This window comes from Stenella coeruleoalba (genome assembly GCF_951394435.1).
Source record: "Stenella coeruleoalba genome assembly, chromosome: 20".
NCBI classification, from domain to species: domain Eukaryota; kingdom Metazoa; phylum Chordata; class Mammalia; order Artiodactyla; family Delphinidae; genus Stenella; species Stenella coeruleoalba.
The window spans coordinates 12237863-12259237 of NC_137166.1; the positions used below are offsets into that span (position 1 = coordinate 12237863).

The 21375-nt window shown below is 42.7% G+C and overlaps 1 protein-coding gene across 2 annotated transcripts; it reads left to right on the forward strand.

Annotated features, from left to right (window-relative positions):
* Window positions 1–615: 615 nt before the first annotated feature.
* TMEM170A (transmembrane protein 170A) lies at window positions 616–18257 on the forward strand. Of its 2 annotated transcripts, none has more exons than XM_079908207.1 (3): window positions 616–1087; window positions 12494–12595; window positions 15087–18257. In XM_079908207.1, exons 1-3 carry the CDS (start codon window positions 955–957, stop codon window positions 15215–15217), a joined length of 366 nt encoding a protein of 121 aa, XP_079764333.1. In that variant the 5' UTR covers window positions 616–954; the 3' UTR covers window positions 15218–18257. The 2 variants fall into 2 exon arrangements, with proteins under 2 accessions (XP_079764333.1, XP_079764332.1); XM_079908206.1 differs by having other exon boundaries at window positions 668–1087; window positions 12494–12664.
* Window positions 18258–21375: the final 3118 nt, after the last annotated feature.

Genomic DNA, 21375 nt, shown 5'->3' on the forward strand with positions numbered 1-21375 from the left:
GCACAGGCTCCAGACACGCAGGCTCAGTGGCCATGGCTCACGGGCCCAGCCACTCCGCGGCATGTGGGATCTTCCCGAACCGGGGCACGAACCCGTGTCCCCTGCATCGTCAGGCGGACTCGCAACCACTGCGCCACCAGGGAAGCCCCCACGATGCTTTTTAATTAATTATTTTTTAATTGAAACATAGTTGACCTACAATATTATGTCAGTTTCAGGTGTACTACATAGTTATTTGACATTTGCTTACGTTACAAAATGATCACCACTGTAAGTCTAGTAACCATCTGTCCCCAGTTATTACAATATTATTGACCATATTCCTTATGTCGTATACAACGTTTTTAAATTTTAAGTGAAGTTTTCCCCCAAAATCATTTCCTTCCAAATATTTAAGGTATTGCTGCATTGTCTTCCAGCTTCTTTCACCTGACTGCTGAACCATCTGATTCTCATTACCAGATGCATATGTATGTACGTATTTATCTTCCTACCTACTACCTACCTGTCTACCTGCATACCTACCGCTGTCTACCTATCTACCCACCCACCCACTCACCCACCCGTCTATCTCTTCCTCCCTATCTATACCTAATTTCCTTTACTTTCCTATAGGTGGCGCTGCAGAGGAGGGCAGAGCAGAGCGCTCCGCACTGTAGCAGGAGAGACTTCCCCAGTAGGGGGGCGTAGGCCATAGGCGCTGGATCTCGGAAAGCCGTACGCAACGTCAGGGGCGGGAACAACTCTCGCCCCGCCCCTGCCATCTGAGGCGCCCTATGATTGGAGGGAGGAGCCATCACTTGGCAGTGCCGTTGGGGTGGAGGAAGAGGGCTTCGGCCGAAGGTGACGCTGAGGCGACGGAGGTGCGGAGAGCAGAGTGGGCCGTGAGTGAGAGTGAGCCACGGCAGCACTTCAGGCGCTCTCCCCCACCTCTCTGCGGTGAATGGCGGCGGGATGGAGCACGAGGGGAGCGGCGACAGCGGGGGGTCGGCTGGGCTCCTGCAGCAGATCCTCAGCCTGAAGCTCGTGCCGCGCGTGGGCAACGGGACCTTGTGCCCTAACTCCACTTCTCTCTGCTCCTTCCCAGGTACCGGCCCCGCCCCGCGCCTGCGCACTGCGTGCCACGCCGCGGCCCCCCGGCTGCGCGGCGGCGCCCCTTCCGTAGCGAGCCGACTGGCACCCCGCCGTCCCGCCCGCTGGGGGCTGTTTTCCTCTTGGGAGAAGGTTCCCTCTCCCACGGCCGAGAGCTGGGGGCCTTAACCCCTCCCCCCGTCGCTTCCTTGCCGGCTCCTCGGGCCAGGCCACCCCGAGCCCGCGCTGGGGACCCGTCAGTGAAGGGAGCTCAGTCACCGCCCGAACTGATCTTGCTCTTAGGAGTTTCCAGACGCCCCAGGTTCAGACATGAACTCGACGGCAGAGCCCTGTAGGCGGCCGTCCCTTGTTTGGGGCACTGGAGGCGGTCATCCCCGCCCAGCCCTTTTCGTCCGCGCGGGCCTCTCGGCTTTCCCAGCTCGGACAGCGCAGGGTCCCGGCCGGGCTGAGGGCCGTCAGTCAGAACTCACACACTCTTTGTTTCTAGCGTAGCCCAACCCCTTTACGCGGGGAGGTGGTCTGCCGATCGCTACCGCCCAAGTTCAAATCCACCCCCTCCACCAGCGTCTCTTTCTAGGAATCATTTTCTGAGACCTGTTGCCGAGCCTCCCACTCATGCGTTCGAGGTCTTTGATGCAGCTTCTTTCTGACTCTTACCCACACTGGCGATTCTGCTGGGCCTGAGAGCAGAGTTTTTAAAAATTAGAAATCGAGATAGAAAGCTGTCGTGCTCAGAAAACTGAGAGGAGGAGAAAGTACTTGGGAAGGCCGGAAATAAAGCCTTTGACGGGAGAGCACGGTTGTGTGTTGGCCCTTTAAAGGCAAGAAGGCTGAGATAGGGGTGATTGAAGGGTGAGGTTGGGCTCTCCCGCAAAGCTGGCAGATACTTTGACTCAGTAAACAATGAGAGAACCGGCCTGAGACCTGCAAAGGAAGGAGGGTTGGATTACTGACTGCAGTTGTAAACAAGGCACCTGTGATTTCTCTTTCGCTGGGCAGCGACTGCCAGGCGCCATTCAGCAGACACCAGGGACTTGATATGTATTACCTTCCTAGTATTTTCCCGGACAGGTTTGTGAAATAGTTAATAAGATAACCGTGTTGGGGCAGATGCAGATGTTAGCTTGAAATCATGCCTAAAACGATAATCTGGCAAAAGGTATCAAAAGTTACTAAGATCACATTTGACAGTGACAACAGAAATATATGGCATTCTGGAGACTGTCCAAAAAATGAAATGTTCATGCAGTCTGGAGGCAGTACTGAACTGGATCGGTCTGTTTTCATTGTTTCCTTACTTTTCCCACAATTCTTTATTAGGAAAATTTTCAAACCTACTGAAAAATTGAAATGATAGTATAACCAATATCTATATGCCCTTTACTTAGATTCATTATTAACCTTTTGATTCTTTTGCTTCCTCTCTAAATATATATATGCATACACATAACATTTTTACTTTCTGCGAGCCTTTTGAAAGGAAGTTACAGAAGTGACGATGCTTGACGCCTAATATTTCAGCACGTATCATTTAAAATGAAGACATTTTTTGCCACAACAAAAAAAAACACATCACACCCAAGAAATTTAACATTGATAGAATATTATCTAATGTATTGGCCTTATTTAGATTTTCCCAATTTTCCCAGTTGTTCAAATAATGCCATTTTTAGCTTTTTTCCTTTATTTATTTATTTTTAAATTTTGGTTGCGCCGGATCTTCATTGCAGTATGTGGGACTTCTTAGTTGCGGCATACGAACTCTTTTTTTTTTTTTTTTTTTAAATTAATTTTATTTATTTATTTTTGCTGTGTTGGGTCTTCGTTTCTGTGCGAGGGCTTTCTCCAGTTGTGGCAAGCGGGGGCCACTCTTCATTGCGGTGCGCGGGCCTCTCACTATTGTGGCCTCTCTTGTTGCGGAGCACAGGCTCCAGACGCGCAGGCTCAGTAGTGTGGCTCACGGGCCTAGTTGCTCCGCAGCATGTGGGATCCTCCCAGACCAGGGCTCGAACCCATGTCCCCTGCATTAGCAGGCAGATTCTCAACCACTGTGCCACCAGGGAAGCCCCATACGAACTCTTAGTTGTGGCATGCATGTGGGATCTAGTTCCCTGACCAGGGATCAAACCTGGGCCCTCTCCATTAAGAGCATGGAGTCTTACCCACTGGACCACCAGAGAAGTCCCTCCTTTGTTTTTTTAAAAATTCCAGGATCTAATCAAGGGTCCCACATTGCATTAAGTTGTCATGTCTCTTTAATCTTGTTGAATCTAGAACAGTTCCTCCATCCTTGTTTCAGTTTCTTGAGACAGACGTTTTTTTTTAAGTCCAGGCTAATTGTTTCATAGAATGTTTCATAATCTAAATTATCTCATTTTTTCTTCATGATTAGATTCAGATCAAATATTTTTGTTCAGAACGCTGCCTACACAGGTGATGTTGCCCACTTCCCAGGGCACCTCATCAGGAGACATTTAGTGTCAGTTTGTACCTTTATTGATAACACTAGGTTTAATCATTTGGTGAAGATGGTGTTTATCAGATCTGTCCACTGTAAGGGTACCTTAATCCTTTTGTAATAAATCATGTGAGGTGATACTTTGAAACTGAATATTCTGTTCAATATGTTTTGCTTTTAGTTGCCTTTTCCTTCTCTAAGAAAAGATTGAGATAAGTGGATTTGGAACAATAGTTTTAACATGTCATAGTAGAGAATCTGTAGCTAAGTGAATTGTTTTGCTTTCAGCAATTGTTCTGAAATATTCAACTGCAGTATGTATTTGAGTTTATGGGAACTTCTTTGAATATATAACTTGGGGGTGGTGATCACCGGGGATCATTCATTTAGCAGGTATATGTTGGTCAAGTGCAGGCTCTGGGCTGGGGGTATAAACATGCATGAGATAAAGCCCTTGACCGCAGCAAGCTGATCAGAATGGGATGGGTAAACACAGTGGGTAAACACACAACCTCCCTGCTGTATCTCTTCTTTAGCTGGAATGAACAGTAAGTACATGAACTGTAATCCCTTTGGAGGCACCAAAGCCTGCTGACAGTGAATGTCGTTCACTGTCCTGATTCCGGAATTGTTTCTATTTTGGCCCCACAGAAAAGGTTCCTTGCATTTTATGCCAACAGAATCATTGCTCTGAAATAGTCTGTGGTTTATCACTGTCAGGAAGCTTTGAATTGATTTTTTTTTAAACCTGCATTTGCAATTTAGCTATTTAGGTTTCTGCCTAACCCTCCTTATTGCAAGTTGTTCAGATTTCTTTTGTTGTTGTTGTCATTTTTAACAAATCTGGGTGCTATGAAAGGCAGAATTTTTTTTTTCCTGTATCAGGAATAACATTTACTTTCTGAAGGTATGAATTTCATTATACCTTCAGTGTCAAAGTGTATCTTCTGATAAACTAAAACCCACTAATGTTTTGGTTGTGCCGTTGCTGGAATCAAGAATAGGTCACACTTGGATCAGTCATTTACTCATTCAATCAACAAGTATTTACTCAGTGTCTATTGTGTGTTTGTTGTTTTCTAGGCACCAAGTAAAGGTGTGTTAGTAAACAAAAGAACTTTCATTCTAAAGGGGAGAGAGAAAACAAAATTTAAAAGTATGGAAAAGACTAACATAACATTGTGAAGCAACTATACTCCAATAAATTTTTTTTTTTTAAAGTATGGAAAGGAACAGATGGTGGTGAGTGTAAGACAGGGTAGGGGGATAGTAAGTGGCAGGTGTTGTGTGTCAAGAGGAATGCTGTTTTACTTAAGGTCACAAGGAAGCCCTCTATGATGGTGCCATTGGAGAAGAAATCTGAAGGGAATGAGGAACAAGCCATGCAGCTGTTGGGAGGAGAGCCTCGTGGGCGAGGGGCAGCAGGTTCAGAGGCCCTGGGACCAGAGCTTGTTAAGCAACATGAAGGAGGCCAGTGCAGTGGGTGGAATGGGGTGGGCAAGGCAGGGAGAGGAAGTGAGGTCAGATCCCAGAAAGCCATATTAGAGGGTTTTGAGCAGAGGAAGGATGATCTGACTTACTTTTTTTTTTTTTTTAAGTATACAATTTAATGAATTTTTGCAGTTTGCAACCATCACAAAAAGCAACTTTAGAATATTTTCATCACCCCAACAAGAAACCTTGTTCCCATTAGCACTGACTTTCTGGCTTTGTGTCGAGAATAGGTGGAAGGCCAGATCAGGACAGATAAGATCTAGCCAGGCTAGGCCCAAGAGACCATTGGGATTGAGACAGGCCAGAGGGGCACACAGAAACAAGGGATGAGTGGGCAGTTAGGCAGTGGCCTCAGGAGAGAGGTGGCAGACCACTGCTGGTAGTCCTGGTGGGCAAGTTATCATTGTTAGGAGAGGAAGGGCGTCTAGGAAAAACTCGCTGTTTTCCTTTACTCTTACACTGCTGCTACACTCACAGCACTTCTGGCGCCAGATGTGTGGTTTTTCCGTGCATCAAGCAATTCTGGGACACCAGTTGGGTGTCCTACAATTCAACTCAGTTCTGACACTGTCTACCTGGAGTTAGCATCCAGTCCCACAGGTTAAAGGCTCAGTTCCACAAGCCTGCCCCAACCCCCAACTTCAGATGCCAGTCAGAAGTCCAGGTTGTCACATGTGCTTCTGACCAACTGAGCTTCCCGTGTCCTCCTCGTTCAGTTATTTTGCTAGAGCAGCTCATAGAATTCAGGCTCCGGATGCGCAGGCTCAGCAGCCACGGCTCACGGGCCCAGCCGCTACGTGCGGGCTTTCTCCGGTTGCTACGTGCGGGCTTTCTCTAGTTGCAGCAAGGGGGGACTGCTTTTCATTGCGGTGCGTGGGCTTCTCATCGCGGTGGCTTCTCTTGTGCGCTCTAGGTGCATGGGCTCAGTAGTTGTGGCACACGGGCTTAGTTGCTCCGTGGCATGTGTGATCTTCCCAGACCAGGGCTGGAACCTGTGTCCCCTGCATTGGCAGGCAGATTCTTTTTTTTTTGCTGTACGTGGGCCTTTCACTGTTGTGGCCTCTGCCGTTGCGGAGCACAGGCTCCGGACGCGCAGGCTCAGCAGCCACGGCTCACGGGCCCAGCCGCTCCGCGGCATGTGGGATCTTCCCAGACCCGGGCACGAACCCGTGTCCCCTGCATCGGCAGGCGGACTCTCAACCACTGTGCCACTAGGGAAGTCGCTCTCCTTATAATCTTTTATTTCAGATTAATAACCTGATTTATTCTTCAGCATAGGGAAATGATGTGACTTTAGCTGCCAGAGTAAACAAAGCTGAAGATAATGCACTTTATTTGAAACAGTGAACAAGGAAATACTGTAAGATATGTAGACAAAGATTTTTGACCGTGTGTTGACCCAGGGGAATGAAAAGTACTATATGATAATCAATAAATAGCTATTAAATAGATGGCAAATTAAGGTGCAGTAGATTAAAGGGAAATCACTTAGTTTTTTTTAAATGTTTTATTAATTGAGGTTTGCCTTAGCTGTTACAGTCCTGTAATAATCCCATCCATCTGAAAAGTGTTTTATAAATTGTACTACTCACCTAATGTAATACAGCCTTTTTTTCCTACTTTGAGTGACTTAAGTGATGCGATATAACATATGTAGGCACCGCGCTAGCTGGTGGATGTAGCTCAGGGTTATAGGAAGGTGCATACTGCTTCTCCTTCTCAGAGACTCAGGGAGGAGCTGGCCTGCTGTGCCAGATCTTGTTTGCAAACAGATTCCTTTCAGCTTTCAGGACAATTGAGATGTGAGTTGATAGCCCAGCAGGCCTCCTTGGGCAGGTGCTGTGCTCCAGAGGAGTGGGAACAAGTGAGCGTTGATATCTGCTAGGGCTGCTAGAACAAAATACCACAGACTGAGCAGCTTAAACAACAGAAGTGTATTTTCTCACAGTTCTGGAGACTGGAAGTCCAAGATGAGGGTGCCGGCATGGTCAGGTTGTGGTGAGGGCCCTCTTGGGCCACCTTCTTGATATGTCCTCACATGATGGGGAGAGAAAGAGAACAAGAGAGAGAGAGACATCTCTCTTCCTCTTATAAGGCCACAGTCCTGTTGGATTAGGGCTGCCGCACATGAATTCAGTCCATAGCAGTTGAGTAGAACACCCGAGTGTCCAGACCTACATTTACTGAAGTTACCAACTTAGTGTGTCTCTGGCAGATCAAGGCCTCACCTGCCAGTTCACTGCCCCAATGGTTTTGTGGCAGCCAGTAAGAAGCCAAGCTCCAGCAGTGCCTTGAGTTGCTGCGGAAAGCAGTGCTTGTCTCTTAAATTTGGGGCGCTCCAGCAGAAGCCCCGTGACGGCAAGGCCCAGGAGTGGTCTCATGTCATTGGTGGCAGACAGCAGCCAGGACGGCAGCTGCTCTGGGGTCTTGGAGGCAGGTTTGTATCCTGTTTGTCCACCCCTAGGTAGTGGCATTCCTGGTGTTCTTATAGAGTTCTGTGCACAGTGGGTGGTGTAATGGAGTTCAGAGTCTCTTAAGTGATTTGGGGAGGAGCTGGGAAGGACTGTGGGATTGAAGACGGGGTTACTGCTTTAGCAGGGAACTGCATGACGCTGTCCTGTGGCTTGGGGATGAGCTGGCAGTGGGTGGTACACAAGGGGGCCTTGTGGTGGGGAGGCCAGGGTTCAACAGCAGCAGCCCAGGCAGGAGGGATTTATCAGGGAGGGGCAGTACCTGAACACCAGACTCTGCAACCTCTGGAGCTGCTGCCAAGAAGAGAGGACAAATCTCCTGGGCCATGGAAGCAAGAAGGGCTGGTGCTCGAGGCTGGAAAGGAGCCTGCAGTGGTATCTGGTAGAGTAAGTCCCTTATGTACGAACGAGTTCTGTTCCGAGAGCACATTCTTCTTAAGTCTAATTTGTTCATAAGTCCAACAAAGTTAGCCTAGGTACCCAACTAACACAATCGGCTATGTAGTACTGTACTGTAATAGGTTTATAATACTTTTCACACAAATAATACATAAAAAATAAAGACAACATTTTTAATCTTACAGTACAGTACCTTGAAAAGTACAGTAGTACAGTACAACAGCTGGCATACAGGGGCTGGCATCGAGGGAACAGGCAAGAAGAGTTACTGACTGGAGGAGGGAGAGGAGGTGGGAGATGGTAGAGCTGAAGGATTGCCAACAATAGGAGACGGAGGGCAAGCTGCAGTTTCACTCACACCTAACGTTGATGGAATGCATGTTCGCATCTTTGAAAGTTCGCAACTTGAAGGTTCTTGTGTAGGGGACTAACTGTACAGGTTTGTTCCTGAAGACGATGGGGACCCAAACCCTGAGGACTGAGAGCCCTGCCCACAATTTCTGATAGACGCTATTGACTGGGAAGGGTTTTTTTGTTTGTGTGATTTTTTTGGTGGAGGAAGAGCAGTAGTTACTATACATACATTTTTTTTACATATTATACATATATGTTTATGTTATATATATTTAAGCTTGGGACATTACTGTTTAATCACTTTATACTCCATATTGCATGATTTAGACTTGGTTTAACAGTTTGCCAAACACCATCAAACAAAATAGACAAGTTTTGACAGTATTGTAAAATTATTCTGAAGGTGTATCTTGTTCATCAGAAAGGAAAAGAAAACTTATACCAGTGGTTTGAAACCTTTTGTAGCTATCTGATAATTTGTCACCAGAACAGAAGTACAAAAACACCCTCAGTCATTTGTTATTTTTAATAAGCATTGAGCCCTAGATGAGGTGTCCCTGATTTTTTTATTGAAAGCCTTCCATCCAAAACAAGAGCGAGGGACTTCCCTGGTGGCCTAGCAATTAAGACTCTGCGCTCCCAATGCAGGGGGCCTGGGTTCGATCCCTGGTCAGGGAACTAGATCCCACATACTGCAACTAAGAGTTTGCATGCCGCAACTAAAGATCCCGCATGCCACAACAAAAATCCCACATGCTGCAACTAAGACCTGGAGCAGCCAAATAAATAAATATTAAAAAAAAAAAAAAGGACTTCCCTGGTGGCGGAGTGGTTGAGAATCCGCCTGCCAATGCAGGGGACACAGGTTCGAGCCCTGGTCCGGGAAGATCCCACATGCCGCGGAGCAACTAAGCCCATGCGCCACAACTACTGAGCCTGTGCTCTAGAGCCCAGGAGCCACAACTACTCTAGCCACATGCCTAGAGCCCTTGCTCCGCAACAAGAGAAGCCACCACAATGAGAAGCCCACACACCACAACAAAGAGTAGCCCCACTCACCACAACTAAAGAAAGCCCGTGTGCAGCAACAAAGACCCAACACAGCCAAAAAAATTAATTAATTAATTTAAAAAAAAAACAACAACAACCAAGAGCGAGACATCCTAATCTTGGTATATGTATAATATGGTATTAACTGAAACTTTGACTTAATATGTGCAGAGAATTCAGTCATCAGTGAGAGTGTGGAGGGTGCTTGGTGGGGATTTGGCCCCACATCTAATCACCCCTGGCTCCCTAACCCCTCCTCCCCCTGCTCCCAACAAGAGTAAAAATAAAAAGAAATTGATTCGGGAAAAACCACACACTACAGTGTGCTTACAACTCAAATGCAACTTCAAGAAAAGCCCCTGGCCCTCCCCTTTGCCACTCTCCCCTCTCCCCCAGCTCACTGATGCTCCTCACTGGTCGCTCTTCCCCCCCCACCCCGTTTTTTGGCTGTGCCCCATGGCATGTGGGATCTTAGTTCCCTGACCAGGGATTGAACGTGCACCCCCTGCATTGGGAACGTGGAGTCTTATTCACTGCACCACCAGAGAATTCCCAAGCTTTTTAAAATTTTTTTTAAATTTTATTATTTATTTTTGGCCGCATTGGGTCTTTGTTGCTGTGCGTGGGCTTTTTCTAGTCGCGGCGAACAGGGGCTACTCTTCATTGTGGTGTTCAGGTTTCTCTCTCACTGCAGTGGCTTCTCTTGTTGAGGAGCACGGGCTCTAGGCACGAGGGCTTCAGTAGTTGTGGCACACAGGCTCAGTAGTTGTGGCTCGCGGGCTTAGTTGCTCCGCGGGATGTGGGATCTTCCCGGACCAGGGCTCGAACCCGTGTCCCCTGCATTGGCAGGCAGATTCTTAACCACTGCGCCACCAGGGAAGCCCCCGCTTTGTTTGTTTTATCAAAGTAGAAAGTGAATGGTCATAAACCCTATTCCCCAGAAATAACAGTTTTCTATATCTTAATATACATAAGAGGTGGCACAGAGGATGAGGGCATTGCTTCCAGCATGGGTCAACCCAGCCTATCCTATTCCCCAGAAATAACAATTTTCTATATCTTAATATATATAAGAGGTGCACAGAGGATGAGGGCGTTGCTTCCAGCATGGGTCAACCTGGGCTCTGCCTCGTGCTGCAGTGTGGGCTCCAGCAAGTTTCCTCACCTCCCTCTGCTTCTGTTTCCTCAACCAAGAGTCAGAGATATTAATATGTGCTTCATAGAGCTACTTTGAGAATTACATGAGTTAATATTTGTCAAGCATTTAAAACAGTGCCTGTGCATGTTGTAAATATTTATTAAATAAACATATGTCCAGACTCTTCTGAGTAGACAGAAGCATTTACACACATTTGTTTCTTTTGTTTTCTGTTTTCACAAAAACAGGATCTTATTCTGCATATTATTCTGAAACTTAAGCTTTTTTACTTCGCACCGTGGGTTGGGCATCTTACCCCATCAGTATTTAAAGAGCTGCTCCTATTTTTATTGATTGTGTAACGTTTCATTATGCGGATGCACCATAACAGGTTTCACAAGTCCTCCATCAACAGACATGCAGTTGGTGTCTAGTTTTTGCCAGTACAGACAGGGCTGCCAGGAACCTCGTGACCTTGTCCTTGCCCTTGTGTATTCCTGGAAGTAAAATCACTGTGGCAAAGGGTATGCACAGTTGACTGTTTTGGAGACACACTTCCAGTTTACCCTCCAGAGATGGCTTTCTAGTTTGTGTTCCTACTGGGAGTGTAAGGTGCCACCTGTGAAGTACTGTGCTGACAACCCTTTACTGCTCAAAAAACCTTTGATGGTACCTTGTAGGGCTTACATGTTGAAGTCCTTAGTTTGGCCTTCAAAGCCCCCTGTAATGTGACCCCATCTATCTTTGCATCCTAACTACTGTTACTCTTATAAACCCTTTGCTTCAGTCAGGTCAGCGGTTTTTAACCAGGGTAATTATGCCCACAGGGGACGTGTGACAATGTCAAGATATTGTGGTTGCCACAACGGGAGAGAGCGCTATCAGCATCCAGAGGGTAGAGGCCAGGGGTGTTGCTCCACATCCTACAGTCGACAGCCTCCCACAACAAAGAGTTTGGTCCAGACGTCAATAGTGCTGTGGTGCAGAAACCCCAGTTGAGCTGTTGACTGATCTTTAAAATTGCCTGGTGTTTACCTGCCTCAAGTGCAGGGATGGACAACAGATTTCATCTAGTGTGACACCTTCATTACATCCATATATGGGTAAAGAGCTCTCTTGAGAATTCTGAAGCCACGCCTGGGCCCACTGGGGGAAAATGTTATGTCTGCTAAATCGTAAAGTCATGAGGGCAGGATGGTATCTCCTCCTGTTTTTGTATTTTCCAAGATATCTTATGCATAGGTTTGTATACATAGTTGTTGGACAAATATCTTAATGTTTCCTGAGTTACTGTCATCCTAAGAGGGATAGAGGTTCTCTGAAGGAACCAGCTCCTCTTCTAACCTGCCCTCTCACTTGCCATTTGTCTTTAAGCGAAACATTTACATATTCTGGTATTTATTTCATGTCTTAAAGAGCTTTGATACCCTAATAGGAGGTGAGGGGTTGATATTTACTGCATTGTCTTGAAAATGATTGTTGAATGAATGTAGTTGTATATAGAGCTTTTCCATTTGAGATGACTGAATAATCAAGAAGGCAGGGACGGTCATCAGGCATTGACTGCATAGCACCCTGTCAGTGGTACTTACATTTGTCCTTATGGGAGGGAAATCATTTAAGTGAATTTTCAAATCTGGGTGAACCTTTTCTTCAGTGTTTGGGAGTACAGGTAGCTTGTCAGGGGTTGGCCAACCTTTTCTGTAAAGGGCCAGATTGTAAATATTTTAGGCTTTGCAGGTCATATGGTCTCTGTCACTGTTTCAGCCCTGCTCTTGTAGCTTGAAAACATCCATAGGCAAGACTTAAATGAATGGGCATGGCTGTGTTCCAGTAAGAGTTTATGTACACAAACAGGTGGTGGCCATAGTTTACTTATCCCTCGCAAACCATCAATGTTTGGATATTTGACTGATGAACCCCCATTGCAACTGAATGGTTTTGAAAATGAAATAACTGGGCATAGTGACTACCCCTTTGTAATGATTGCACTGGGAAAGGCAGTGATGTACGACCTTTCTTTGCTTTCCCTTGTAGAGATGTGGTATGGTGTGTTCCTGTGGGCACTGGTGTCCTCTCTCTTCTTTCATGTCCCTGCTGGATTACTGGCCCTCTTCACCCTCAGACATCACAAATATGGTAGGTTCATGTCTGTAAGCATCCTGTTGATGGGCATCGTGGGACCAATTACTGCTGGAATCTTGACAAGTATGTTAGACATTAAAATACAGTCAAAATGTTTCATTTGACTAGTTAGTTAATTTTAGGAACCATTTTAGAAACATGTCTCAATGAGATGAAGAAGAAAGAGTGATCTTTAACCACAGATCCTGTTTTTTTTCTCACCCCAGTCCCCCCTTATTTGGCTAACATCTTTGACTTACTGAGTCAGATTTTGTCTCGCTGGCTTCAGGGAAGTCACGTTAAGCTTTGTGAGATAGATCTTGTGAAATAGGTCACTAGCAAAAGAAGATATTTGTCTTTTTGGAAGCTACTGCTCCTTTCTCTTCAGCTGTCACTTCACTGATTTGTGACCTTGCAAGCTGGTTAACAAATCACTTCCACTCATCCAGGTGTAGTTATTTTAAGGATGGAAGAAGAATTCTAATGACAAGAATTATTGTTTAGAAAAGTACCTGGTTGTTTTTTCCTCTCAGGACTTTCTGAATAAGAATTGGAGTAACATTCATAATTATAAATTATTTTTACCTGTCTGGTGTTTTTTTGGGGGGAAGGGTGGCTTTTGCTCATGTCAAAGGGATGAGAATAAGTTTAAATCATTTTTAAGCTCATAATGAAATATAAATAACATGTATATTCTATATAAATTAAAAATTATAAGAAAGCAAAATTAAAAATCCTCCATTACTGCATTCCTAAGTGGTATCACAGTTTGCATTTTGGTATATGCTTTCAGACTTTTTTCTAGGTATACATGTAAACATAACTTTTTTTCACTGTGAATTTAAACCTTGAGCTTCAAGCAGAAATCTCCCTCTCTCTTTGACTTGAGGGATTTTTTTGGGGACAGGGTGGCCTAGTTTCTCTGTGTTCCACAGATGATGAAACCTTTGTGATAACACGGGGGAGGAGGCCAGTTTTCTCCTGTTTGCATTAAGGAGTTTCCATAACGGGCCTTAAAAAATATTTTTAACTGTATCACCTACTGCTATCTTTAGAGACCCTCTGCTCCAGTTTCCTTGCTGGATTACTGGCCCCCAGGACCTGTTTCAGATTTCTCTTCAGTAAAATAGGGATGCTGTGTGATGACTAAATGAAAAAATGTGAATATAAAATACTTAACCAGAATATCTACCATATAGTAATTGTGCAGTAAATGTCGTGTTCATGTCCTTCTTTGACTCTAGTGCATACAATCTGTTCCCTTCCCATTCTGCTGCTCCTTCTGGTTTGCTTTTTCCTGTCTTCCCTTAATCATCCAAATCCCACTTTGGGACCCAGTTCAACTTCTTTAAGCTTCTTCCGACTCAACCCACTTTTTTTGGAGACAAATTACAAAGAGGCCCAATGGAACATGTGCCTTTCAGATGTTAGTAGCACAGTGTTTGTGCATTGCCTCTGGCGGTGGGCATTTCAAAGTCACAAATGTTCCTGGCAACCAACACAGATATTGATTAGTATTGTTCTTTCTTCTCCTTAAAATATGTCAATATACCATCACATCACATTTGTAAAAGGTGTAGACACTTGATTGAAACACTATATTTCATCTTGCATTATTCAAAATCTACTTCATGTTTGTGTTTCTGTCTTGTGTCTCCAGCTAGCTTCTGTGACCAAGGAGAATTCTGTTTGGAGCATTTTGAGGTGGGGTGGGGGGCGGCAGGGCGGTCATCTGAGATGTTTGGATCTGTTATTTTCAAACTCTTGAAATCTTGACTTTCTTTGTACAATGCTGAGTCCCTGTGAGCAAATCAGGGTACCTGGGTAGAGAGAGATGTTTGTTTTGTTTTGTTTACTCAATTTCTAGGAAGTTACAGTGACTAACATAATAAAAAAGATTAATGATTTGGGTAACAGAAAGGACTCCCCAAGTATCCCTCGCCTCTTGCCCTTTGAATGAATAGCAACTTGATAGGCTTAGGGTCCCCCTCTTTTCCTTTTCCCACCCCTTTCTCCATCCATTTCTTGAGGGGAGCTCTGAGTATAGTACACAGTAGAGTGGGGTTTCCCTGTGGCTGCTCCTGAAATATTTCTTGCTCAGTCCCACAGGGAAGATTCTTTGTCATTTATTGCCAAGAGTTTGTTAGGTACCTGTTAAATGCATGCGGAATAAGAGATGTTTTTCAGTTTGTAATCAGGTTATGTGGAAATCACCGTCTTTGTGATTTCAGCTATGACTTCCAGGTGGTTTTATTCAATAAATCTAGGAGACTCAGTTTAAAGGAGTCACTTTTCAACACCTAAAAACACTTGTCAGTGATTTGCAAACCATATAAGGAATACTTAAAACCTAGTCAGCAAAAAGAATAGACAGAACAAAACATTTCTGTAATGTCTAAATTTTAATGTAAAAAATTTAGAACATTCTACTGGTAGAATTTTAAGTGCTGTATTTTCCTGATTATATTAACCTTTTTTTAAAAAATATTCTTGCATTTTTGAACAGGTGCAGCAATTGCTGGAGTGTACCGAGCAGCAGGAAAGGAAATGATTCCATTTGAAGCCCTCACCTTGGGCACCGGACAGACATTTTGTGTAGTGGTGGTCTCCTTTTTACGGATTTTAGCTACTCTATAGCACATACCCTTGTGCTATGATGGTGAACCTAAGTTTCATAGAATCCTCAAAAAGAATACAGTATGGAATGTGTTTTCTTAGTTCTTCAAACGGGAAGCAACTTGGATGAAAAGGTATATGAAGAACAACATTTCAGTCCTTTCTTCAATTTGAAGCTCCAGGAATTAAAGATCTTTTTGGACTCATTGTTCTCAACCAAAACAAATCAACTTTCTTTTCTTTCTTTCTTTTTTTTACATATTTAATTCAGGCAGTTTTACGGGTGTACCTTTACGCAAGCCAGGTCAGCAGTGCTTCTGGGTTGGCATCCTTCACACTGAAATTTATAATGTTCTGTGAGAAAATGCAACGTTGCATATTTCAGAGAAATTATGGATCATATTAGTTTATTTCTGAGCAGAGTATACTGTACTAAAATCTAACGATCTAATCTTGAGTAAAATTTGGCAAACTCATCTCTTGCTACATCTTCATGACAGTAAGTGCCAAGTAGGTTTTGGTTGAATGTCGTGTTGAGAACAAATTTGGTGAAATCTGTTGCACACAAAAAAATCTGTAACTCAAGTAGTGGCTTCGATTCCTTTGTTTAAAGACAAAGGAGCTAACTACTGAATGATGTGACATTTTTATGGATAACTATCTTGACTTCTGATTATTTAATATATTTTAAGAGATGTGAATTTGTTTTTTGGTACATTTTATCAAAATAAGCTAGGTAATTGAGACTTTTTCCCCTAAAGCTCCTGTACCACCTCTTCCTATTACTTTTATTCTATTGTTTTTATTTAGTTTAATTGGAAACATACCCTATTAAAGAGTTGGGAGTTGAAAATTTTCACCCAGGTTGTTTAGGACACTCTTTGAACATTGAGGCACACGCACAAAAAGATACTTTAAACGTTCTGTTACTGTTTTTCTTAGTGACTTTGCTTTACTCATGGCTCTTGAAAAATTGTGTAAGTGCAGCTTAAACTAGAGTTAGTGGTTATGGATTTCCTAGTCTTAATGTGGTTACCTAGTGGTGGGTCTTCAGCTCACTTTCACAGTATTGGGTATCACTCCCAGAAAGTGCCTAAAGTTTAATTTTCAGATATGCCTTCCACTGTGCCCTTTACATTTTCCTTCAAGAGAATTTATATCCTTAAAGAGAATTAAATATCAGAGTTTTTTAAAACCCAATTTTGGCTATTTTAATTTTTCTTCTAATGCCTAACTTACTTTTTCATTTAAAGGCCTGAAGACTTTTTCTTTCTTCAAAAGAAAAAGGATTGCAAAAATTATCTAACTTTATCCTTACCACCTAAACTGTTCTGTATGAAATACAATCGATGTTATCTGTTTTCAAAATAGTTTCTGGTAATTAAATCTGACATTTTTAAAGGAAAGTTTTCATTGTGAGTGTAAGGCTAACTGCCCATGAGGTCGTGTGCAATTCTATTTGATTTAAAGCAATATGCACTCTGGCTTCTGATTAAAAACAGCCAGGAGGACCAATTTACCAGGGATAGTCAAAGGGAAAAATTACAAAGGATCACAAAAAGTAACTGGACATTTTCTTTTAACTAATCGGCCATTAGACCACTTATCAAAATTATAGTGTTATATACACATAGACTAGGTGGAAAATTACAGGAGTTGGAATGTAGGCAAATGTCTTTACAAATTCCCCAACAAGATTACTCTCCAATGCTCAAATCTTTCTTTCAAGCAAATTTTTAAGTCTTTAGTTGAAGACTCCATTTTTCAGTTCAGTGAGCTGGATTTGGAAAAGTAGCCCTTCAGTTTAAGAAATTTGTTGTAGGAAATGATTTTAATTATCTCTATTGAAGGATGCCTCTTAGCATTCTCACCTAAAACATTCCTTTGGATAGAATTTCACAAATTGAACACGGGCCAGTGGTCAGTGGGCTCCTCCCCCTAAATGCTAATTTTTGAACATACTGATCCATGATTTATTTGGTTTATTTTTCTTTTAGAGCCAAGACACAAAAATTAATGCATTTCGAAAGTTGTGTTTGTTTTCATCTGTTTCTTGTTTTATTATCCACTCTTTTTAAAAACTTCAAATATAAAATGTATCTTCAAATTATTGAATGTTTCATTCATCCCAGTATGTGAACATTCTCCTGTGAATAAGTGTATATAGACTTTACATAGCTTGAGCTTTGTGGCTTGAAATGTTTTCAGGGAGAAACTATTTGAATGATAAGGAATGTCTATTCCTCCTTAGAGTTTATTTTTCTTTTTAATTTCTCATCTCAAATACACAATTAGTTGGGGGTGGTTGCCCAGATGAAAAAATATTGGCATTTGTGTTGAACATTTTATCTTATCACATACAGCTTCTGAGAAGTTTTGCCAACTACTGACTTTCCTAGAGACAGGTGCAACCACCCCTCCCTTAGCTGTGCATCCACTTTTCCTTTTTTTTATGAGTGGGAAGGAGGCAGCCCCAACCATAAAAAGCTGATTTCTGGATTCTTTAATATTGAGGTTTTAGGGTAAAGGTGTTTCATGTAAACTTAAATCCATATACAAATGAGTAATGAATATTCCAAGATAAAGATGTCTCTTTGTGCTGTTAACTCATTTTTTTTTCAGCAAAACATTACCTAGGAAATGTCTAAACTAGGTGAGAAAAAGCTCATGCAAATAATTATCTTTAAGCCCTTATGTTTTCTAAGTCTTTAAATTGTATGTTAGCTTTTGATTCCAAAAGCTGCTCTGGTTTGAATTAAGTTCTTATTACAACTGCAGTGCATACCAACCTTCCCTAGGAGACCATTTCCTGGAATGTGAAGTCCTGGTGCCATTAGCTGTCCACATGCAGAAGGTTCTGTGTACGTGCATTTCTTTTTTGTGCACTCTGTCAGGCTGGTTGTGGCTAAAATCAGCTCAGCTTTTTGTATTAGATTATTTCACCAAATGCTACAGTCAAAATGATCTAATCTTTGTACCATAGAAAATTATTTAAATTTTATTTTTCTACTGACATTTCTAATTCTGGTATATATGTTTATCAATAAAGAGTTACTTTTAATTCTGTGAACTAGAACTGTTATTTCTTTTTCAGTGGCCAATGAGTTTAATCTTTTGTAATAAGGTTTTCCAACTTGATTTTTTTTTTAGTACATAACATATATGCTTAACTGTATTTCTTTTATGTTCAACTCACTAGTTTATGGTAAAATTTTTGTCCAAAGATCTGATTAAACTGTACTTACATGTGAACTTGAGTCTTACTAACTCCACTTTGTGAGCTATATATTACCATCAAGAAGCTTTTGTATGATTACGCACTGGGATGGCTGAAAGCTGATATAGTTTGTGAAAAACATGTATTATTTCAGTAGTAAGTCCACATGAAGAGAGGCTCCGAGGTTGGTTTAGTATTCTGTGACATCATAAATCTTTTTCTGCTTTGCCATTTTCAGTAAATTGGATTGTCTGATTTGGGTAGCTTACCCCCTGTTCACAAGATAACTGCTGCAGTTCCAGGCATTGCAGACAGACATACAATGTCTGGTAGGAAACTACCCATCCATTCTCTCTCTAATTTTTTTTTAAATTGAGGTGTAACGTACAGTAAAGTGCACAAATCTTAAATGTATAGCTTGATGAATTTTATGTATTTATACACTTAATGCGAAGTGGTAGCACTTCGATCAAGATACAGAATGTTTCTAGCACCCCTGAAGGATACATGCAGAGTTCAGCCAGAAGCCCCCAAGATACGTATCCAGGACCAAACAGAGGAGGATCTTTTCAAAAAGGTGATAACCCAAGACAGTGTAAAGAGACTATGGTGGATGAGGGGCTAAAGATGCTGAGTTTGGCAGGAAGGACCCCATAAATTATTACCAAGACAACACGGTAATAGTGAACCAGGAAACTTGTAGGGAGTTGGGATTTGTACTGTGGCCAGCTGGAGAGATTTGTCTAAAGGAATTGCTCAGTTCCAGCCTATTTCTATTGATATTTTGTGGGATTATGTGCCCAGTGTTGCCAGATTCTCCAGTTTTTCAAAGGAAATTGGAAATTAGATTATTTGAAATCTCTTAATTTTTAAGTGCTGGTATATTGGGAGTTCCCCAAACCAACAAACAATTCTTGGACACCAGCAGTGTGTCCAACAATTCAACTCAATTCTGACATTACCCAGAGATAGCACCAGATTCTACAGGTTAAGGGCTCAATCCTACAAGACCGACTCCCACTGCACCCCCTGATTCGAGATGCCAGTTGCAAGTCCAGGCTGTTACCTGTGCTTCTCACCGACTGGCTATAAATTGGGTTCAATTAATTTGTTAAAGTGGCTTACAGAACTCAAACATTTTACATACTAGATCACTGGTTTATCATGAGGATGTAACTCAGGAACAGCCGGATGGAAGAGATGCACAGGGCAAGGTACGAGGAAGGTGAGTGGAGCTTCCATGCCCCCTCCAAGGGTGCCACTCTCCCCGAATTTCCACGTGTTCACTAACTGGGAAGCTCTCAACCCTGTCCTTTTGGGGTTTTATGGAGACTTCATCACATATGCATGATTCACTGGCCATTGGGAACTGATTCAACTTGTTGCCCCTCCCCCCTCTCCCCAGAGGTGGGGCAGGGGAGGGCTGTGTGGGGATGTGGGGACTGAAAGTTCCAATCCTCTAATCACACGGTAAGTTGTCCTGGCAACCAGCCCCATCCTTAGTTGCTTCTAAAAGTCATTCATACAACACAAGACACCTTTACCACTCTCAACACTTAGGAAATTCCAGGTGTTTTGGGAGCTGTGAGCCAGGAACTGTGGATGAAGGCCAAATATATATGAGAAACACATTTTGGTCACCTGAATGACCAAAATGTATATGAAATGTATATTTCTGCGAAATCATAATATCACAGCTGGCCGCTAATTTAACTTCATGTAAAATGCTTTTCAGATCGAACAATGCATGTCTTTATGCTGGATTTGGCCTGCTAACCAATTTTTTGACCTCTTTACTAAACTATTTGACACAACAGAAAATAGTTCCCTGGTTACCCATAAAGTGGTCAGAAACTTTGTAAATTTGAACAAATGTATGGAGTGCTAGTAATCTGTAAAGAGGAGAGTAGGAGAAGTAGGGTAATGGAGGAGAAAGTCTGCTGAAGAACTCTGGGGTATCCTTTTCCCCAGACTCAGACCCCAGGGATGGGGCAAAAGGCGACATCCCAGTTTGTCACTGTAGGGTTTATTTATGCTGTCCAAGGAAAACGAGGCTGAGAATGGTGAAGTCCCAAATACTGGGTCCTAATTTCACATCTATTTTTCTGTTATTCTCACATAAGAAAGATTTACTGAAATGGGTCATAGACCTAAATGTAAGAACTAAAACTATAAAACTCTTAGAAGAACACAGGAGTAAATTTTGTGATCTTGGGTTAGGCAAAGCCTTCTTAGATACAACCCCCAAAGCAAGAGGGACATTAGAGTAAAACTAGATAAACTGGACTTCATCAAAATTAAAAATTTTTATGCTTCAAATGATGCCATCAAGAAAGTGAAAAGACACCCACAGGAGGAAATATTTTCAAATCATACACTTTATAAGAGACTTGCGTTTATAATATATAAAGAACTCTCTCTTACAACTCATTAATAGAAAGACAACCCAATTTAAAAATGGGCAGAGGGGGACTTCCTTGGTGATCCAGTGGCTAAGATTCTGCACTTCCAATGCAGTGGGCGCGGGTTCAATCCCTGGTCGGGGAGCTAAGATCCCACATGCCTCGCTGCCAAAAAACCAAAACATAAAACAGAAGCAATATTGTAACAAAGTCAATAAAGACTTTAAAAATGGTCCACATCAAAAAAGTCTTTTAAAAAATGGGCAAAGGATTTGAGTAGACATTTTTCCAAAACAACATATACCATGACCAATAAAGACATGAATAGATGCTTAACATCATTAGTCATCAGGGACGTGCAAATCAAAACTATAATGAAATGTCATTTCACACCCACTAGTATGGTTATAATCAAAAAGATAGAGTGTTGGCAAGGGTGTGGAGAAATTGGAGACTTCAGAAATTGCTGGTGAGGGTATAAAATGGTTGCTTGGAGAAACAGTTTGACAGTTTCTTGAAAGGTAAAGCACGGAGTTACTATGTGGTCCAGCAGTTCCACA

What these genes read in the sequence shown, in the direction of transcription:
- TMEM170A (XM_079908206.1), top strand. Translation starts at nt 955, where the DNA reads ATGGAGCACGAGGGGAGCGGCGACAGCGGGGGGTCGGCTGGGCTCCTG. An exon ending in TTCTCTCTGCTCCTTCCCAG is followed by an intron (nt 1,088 to 12,493) that starts GTACCGGCCCCG and finishes TTTCCCTTGTAG; the next exon opens with AGATGTGGTATGGTGTGTTC. An exon ending in TACTGCTGGAATCTTGACAA is followed by an intron (nt 12,665 to 15,086) that starts GTATGTTAGACA and finishes ATTTTTGAACAG; the next exon opens with GTGCAGCAATTGCTGGAGTG.